The 5,876-nt window shown below is 51.1% G+C and overlaps 1 protein-coding gene across 1 annotated transcript in view; it reads right to left on the reverse strand.

Annotated features, from left to right (window-relative positions):
* Positions 1–2,631: 2,631 nt before the first annotated feature.
* Positions 2,632–5,876, reverse strand: part of Slc22a20p — a 12,974-nt gene continuing 9,729 nt past the window's right edge. Inside the window, exons 7-10 of the mRNA XM_005351770.2 lie at positions 4,785–4,999; positions 3,574–3,682; positions 3,254–3,460; positions 2,632–2,728 (exon numbers count right to left, since the gene is read on the reverse strand). Of these exons, the coding sequence (XP_005351827.1) occupies positions 2,632–2,728; positions 3,254–3,460; positions 3,574–3,682; positions 4,785–4,999 (628 nt within the window). The remainder of the gene's footprint in view (positions 2,729–3,253; positions 3,461–3,573; positions 3,683–4,784; positions 5,000–5,876) is intronic.

Below are 5,876 nucleotides of genomic sequence, written 5' to 3' on the forward strand. Positions count from 1 at the left end.
ACTAGCTCTTATAGACTAGGCTGGCCTCGAACTCCCAGAGATCTGCCTGCCTCTGCCTCCCGAGTGCTGGGATTAAAGGTGTGTGCCACCACAGCCTGGCTTAGTGTGTTGTTTTTATTTTGTTTGATTTCGTTTGGTTTTTTGTCATAGGTCCCTTTGTGTGGCCTTGGATGTCCTGGAACTGGCTCTGTAGACTGGGCCAGCCTAGAAGTCACAGAATCTGCCTGCCTCTGCCTCCTGGGTGCTGGGATTAAAGGCCTATGTCTCCACCACGTGGAAAAACTACAAGGGAGGGAGGGAGGGAGGGAGGAAGGGAGAGAGAGAAGGAGGAGGGAAGGAAGCCATAACTTTATGGCCCTACCCTCTGTGGCCCTGAGGTAGGCCTGAGTTGGAGGTAGGTAGGAACTAGGAGGGATGGGTGCAGCAGCTGAGGTCACCAAGCATGCTCTCCACTCGGCTTTGCATCTGTCATCTTTACTCCAAGGGAGCACACTGTGACTAAGCCACGTCCCCAGCCCCTACAAACTCACTCCCTGTTGAGGCCACTGTAGCCTCTGACAAATTCATGTGTGACCCTCAGCTCCAACCCTCCTAGTGGGCTCCTCTCCAATTCTCCCTCTCCACAGCTGTCGAGCTGTCCCTCCCGGAATGTTCCAGCTCCTCCTTTCCTGTCTCATCTCTCAACATTTTCCCCAGGTCATCTCGCCTGGCCCTGAGGCCTCTTCTTCCTCACCTTCGTTCCCACTGGGCGTTCCCACTGGGCTTGCATCCTGCTCACATTTGCACTGGTATTTTTCTGTCGGAACACTCCCTGTTCTGCCCTGACACCTGGTTCCTGCCAGACCGTCAGCAGCTGCACACCAGCTGGGGAAGCTGACTGGTCAGGGGAACTGGCTTAGTGTCCCCTAGCCAGGGGAGAGTCTCCCCCACCTTGGCACAGATTTGCACCCCTTGCACTTCTATTGGGTTTGAGTCCGTTCTGACCCTGGATAGGTCATCTGACCCACACGTCAGTATCCTAGTTCGTCAGGTAAATATGAAATTGAGGGTAAGGGCTGCTGGCAGACCTCAGAGTGCCCACAAAAATGAAGCAAATCAACGAGTCAAAGATACAGCTACACAACCCCCTATGCCACTCTCTCCATCAAAATGGAATAGTACCCATGCTTGACTTTGAGTGTAACAAAAGAACAATAATGAAACCGGGCAGTGGCACACGTCTTTAATCCCAGTACTTGAGAGGCAGAGGCAGGTGGATCTCTGAGTTCAAGGCCAGCTTCTTCTACGTGGCAAGTTCTAGGTCATCCAGGACTTATATGGAAAGATCTTAGCTCCAAAAAAACTTGTACTGGTGACATGTTTAAGTGATAATATTCTGAATATGTTGGATTAAATAAAATGACTTGTGTTGTATAATGTGTTGAAGAAATTAAGCATAATCCTTTCTAGCATATCGACTAAGTGAAAAGCAATTGGAAATTAGCAAATTTCTTTATTTTTTATGTTTGACACAGGAAATCACTATGTAGCCCATTTTGGCCTGAAACCTGTAATCCTCGTACCTCAGGCTCCCCAAGTGCTGGGATTACAGGTGTGCTCAGACAGTGGAGCCTGTGAGCATGCACCACCACATCTGGCTTCCACATTGTTTCTTTTTTAGTTTTGAGACTGGATCTGCAGTAGCCCAGGCTGGCCTCAAACTCACAGAGATCCACCTGCCTCTGCCTCCCTAGTGCTGGGATTAAAGGCGTGTGCCACCACTGCCCAGAGTGATTTAAAAATTTTAGTTACGTGTGTAGGTGAGAGAGACAGAGACAGAGACAGGCAGGCAGAGTGCAGTGTTTGAAGAGGCCAGAAGAGGGCACCAGAGCCCCTGGAATTGGAGTTAGCAGCCACTATGAAGCAGTTCTGGTCAATGAGAAGCCAGCAGGCTCAGAGAAGTCCCTGAACCAGAGGGTGTCATGAGGATCCTATAAGTTCCTGACTCACAGAACCTGGAAGGAATCTTGTTTGTTGGTCTAATCTGCTAACCCCTGCTCCTTTTATGAATTCTGGGAAAATGGACCAGATCTAACTTCTGCAAAGTGCTGTTGTTCTGGCTGTAAATAACGGGCGAATGTCCATGCATTCCTGACGCTTGCCTCACTATTGGCTCATCAGCTAGTCCACCAGCTGCAGGGCCCCCTGTTGGCATGAAGACCCACCCTGTGGAGACACCGCCCATCCCTCCACCACGGTCTCAGGAAAAATGAGCTTTTCTCCCATAAAGTCAAAAGGACTGATCATACTCTCTAAAGAAGGGAAGCAGTTCTGGAATTTTGCAGGGGAGTAGAGAAAATTGGCCAGGAAAACCACAGAGTGCTGATGTCGCTGTGACCGTGCAAAGACCCAGCATCTCTGGTGGATCTGAAAAGTGGCCCTCATTGCGACAGACAGCAGGCTTTCCTTCAGTCCCCACACGCTGCTTCCGTGGTCTGGTTGGGCTTGGGTGTGGGTCTGTAGGAAAGTCCATGATGTCCTCTGGCTCTGTGTGGAGTTCTGCACCAGGGTCCTCTAGAGGGACTTGGACACTCACGCTCCCTGCCAGCACAGGCTGAGCTCTAGCCAGCTCAGTGCCAGGCTCTTGGCAGCTTAAATGGTTTCTTTGAGGGGAGAAGCCCCCAGCTGCTGAAGAGAAATTTCTTCGCTCTGACATTCTGTGTCTCTTTTGGATCGGCCTTCTTCGACTCTGCTCAAAGGCAAATAGGAACTTCTGTTTCGGTCGTTTCCTGACTTGCTTGCTTGCCCATTCCTTTGCCCGCTCTTCCCAACAGGTTTCATTTTTAGAAAAATCTCAATGTTCAATTCTCTTTTCAATTTTTGTTTTGTCTGTTTGAAACAGGGTCTCATTAGGTATCTGTGGTTGACTTGGAATTCACTATTTAGACCAGACTGCCTCCTGAGTGCTGGGATTCATGGTGTGTGCTCCCATACTTGGTTTATGCGATTCTGGGGTTTCTTGTGTTTTGGGCAAGCAAACTACCACTGTGTTGCCTCCTGAGCCCCTCCAACCCCCCTTCCTATGTCTCCTGGTCTAACTCTAGTCTTTCTCTTCTTCTTCATCATTGGACCTATTCTGGTGGGGAGGAAGCCGTTGTAGAGGGAGGCAGAGGTGGGATTTTGTGCACAGTCTTGGAAGATTCCTCTGACTTCCAGGGGTCTGGTTAAGGGTAACCATCTGACCCCGCTCTCTGCCATGCCGGAGGGCACTCACCTTTTTTCCATTGCTGCGATGGTTTCCACCAGCGGCACGTTTCGGGTCTCAGTCAAGAAGCAGGCAACGGCCATTCCAGCCAAGACTGAAGTGGCACCAAAGGACACAGGCGGAAGGACGGGGCTGATCTCACCAAGTGTGGTGACCAGGGGAGCTGCCAAGCCTCCAAGGCGGGCATTGACAGAGGCAAAGCCCATTCCCATCTGCCTGTGGGAAGTGCATATCTATCAGCAGCTGGGTCTGGGCCCCCAGAGAGTCAGACCTTGTGGGTGTCGGAGAGGAGAGTAGACCCCTGCCTGGGCGCCATTCCTCATGCCCACCTGATCTCCGTGGGATAGAGCTCTCCTGTGAACAGGTACACGCAGATGAAGGAGCTGGCCAGGCAGCCTTTGCCCAGTGCTGCCTGCACTGTCCGCAGGGTCTGTAGATCTAAAGAGGCAAAGAGGAAGGTGGAGCTGTGGGGAGCGGAGGCTGGAGTAAGGGTATGATGGAAGGTTGGGGGGACCTTGGGATTGGGAAGAGGACCAGTGGGTAAAGCTCAGGGCAAAGGCGGAGCTACAAGAAAAAGCCATGGGGGGCTGGAGAGATGGCTCAGAGGTTAAGAGCATTGCCTGCTCTTCCAAAGGTCCCGAGTTCAATTCCCGGCAACCACATGGTGGCTCACAACCATCTGTAATGAGGTCTGGTGCCCTCTTCTGGCCTGCAGACATACACACAGACAGAATATTGTATACATAATAAATAAGTAAATATTAAAAAAAGAAAGAAAGAAAAAGCCATGAGCTGATGCCTTTAATCCCAGTCCTTGGAAGGCAGAGGTGGGCAGGTCTCTGCATGGGATTCCGAAGTCCGGTTTTTGCCCCATCTGACCTCTGCTTCCTCGTTTATTTGCATCTGTCACTGTGGCTGCCGTGGAGACGAGACAATGTTTGAAGTCAGGCTTCAGTTCAGACCTTAGCCCTGATCCAGGTAGGTGACCTAGTCAGAGTGACCGCCCTTCTCCCAGCTTCTCTATACTGCCAGCAAGGGACATACTAGGCCTGCTTTGCATGGTTGTGCAGATGTGTTGTTGGGTGGGCATATGACACTAGTGCAGTGTTTGGGGCTCTTGTAGCATTTCTATTATGTCATTAGCATGTTCATCCTAATGCTTTTATGAATTGCAAACCCTGACTCAAATGTCCCACAGTGGGTGCTCAAAGAAACTGTGGTGCCAGCTTTAGGTTGGTGTTAGCTGGCATGCATCCTGAGATCATGTGTGTGGGGGGATACCTGAATCACCCACACCCAAACCAGCTCTCATCAACTATACTAATTCTTCTTTGGCATGGTGGCTTAAGTTTCCTTTTTGTTCCTTTTGGGACAGGGTCTCACTTTGTAGTCCAGTCTGGCCTAGAGCTGATGATCCCCCTGCCTCAGCCTTCCAAGGGCTAGAATAACAGGTGTGCTGCTGGTCAGGCTCCAGAGGGACTTCCGCTGTTCCTGGAGTCAGTGTCTGTGTGGTTCCCATGGGGCAGATGTGATAACTCACCCTCAGGCACAAACATGTTGGCGATGACCATGAGCCCGGCTAGGATGAGGAAGGAGGCCACTGTGGCCCGGCGTCCCACATAAATCATGGTGGTAGTGGCGACCAGCATGGCTGGGATGTCGATGATCCCAAACAGGGCCTGTACCAGGTAGATGCTGAGCCCAAACTTCTGCAGGTCCATGGCCAGGCCGTAGTAAGCCACGGAGTTAGAGAACCTGGGAAAGGCGGCAGAATGGCCCACTCCGCTGAAACTCAAGGCCCCCCTCTTCTTGGGGAGCTCAAATCCCCTGTCCTCCAGCAGCATCTTCTGGTCCCCTAAGCCTGACTTTGGGGCACTTTCCACTACATCTCTTTCTCCCCACCCTCTCCTCTGAGCTCAGGCTCTGAGCTCTGGGCTAAGTTTGGTTTCCACTGTCAGTGTAACTTCAGGGCTGGCACTAAAACTGTACTAAAGAATAAAGATAGAAGACAGGCGCACGTTACATAACACAGGAGCATCGTTCAGGCCAGCCCAGGCCTGTAGTCCCAACACTTGGAAGACCAAGGCCAGCCTGGGTTACACAGGGAGACCCTATCTCAAAAGCTTACCTTTGTTTGTTTGTGTGTGTGACTGTGTGGCATGTGTGTGCATATGTACTCCTGTGTGTGGTACCTTCCTCAACCACTCTCCCCTTTGTCTTCATTTTATTAATTAATTTTTGTTATAGTCGGTGTATCTATACACTTGTGGAGGTCAGAGGGTAGCTTTTGGGGAGTCAGTTCTCTCCTTCTGCTTTGGGTTTGCCAGGATGGATGTCAGGTTGTTGCGTGAGTGTTTTGACCTGCGGAGCTATCATTTAGTATTGCCACCTTATTTTCTGAGACAGGATCTCCCCTCCCCCTTCTCTCTCTGACAGGGTCTAGAAACATAGCTCAAGCTGGCCTGGAACTCATCATGTAGCCCAGGCTGGCTTAAATATCATAGCAGTCTTCCTCCCTCGGCCTCCCAAGTTCTGGGATTATAGGCAAGAGTCAAGAACCTAGTTGTGAGCCGGGCGGTGGTGGCGCACGCCTTTAATCCCAGCACTCGGGAGGCAGAGGCAGGCGGATCTC

This window comes from Microtus ochrogaster, chromosome 8, assembly GCF_000317375.1.
Source record: "Microtus ochrogaster isolate Prairie Vole_2 chromosome 8, MicOch1.0, whole genome shotgun sequence".
Lineage (NCBI taxonomy): Eukaryota > Metazoa > Chordata > Mammalia > Rodentia > Cricetidae > Microtus > Microtus ochrogaster.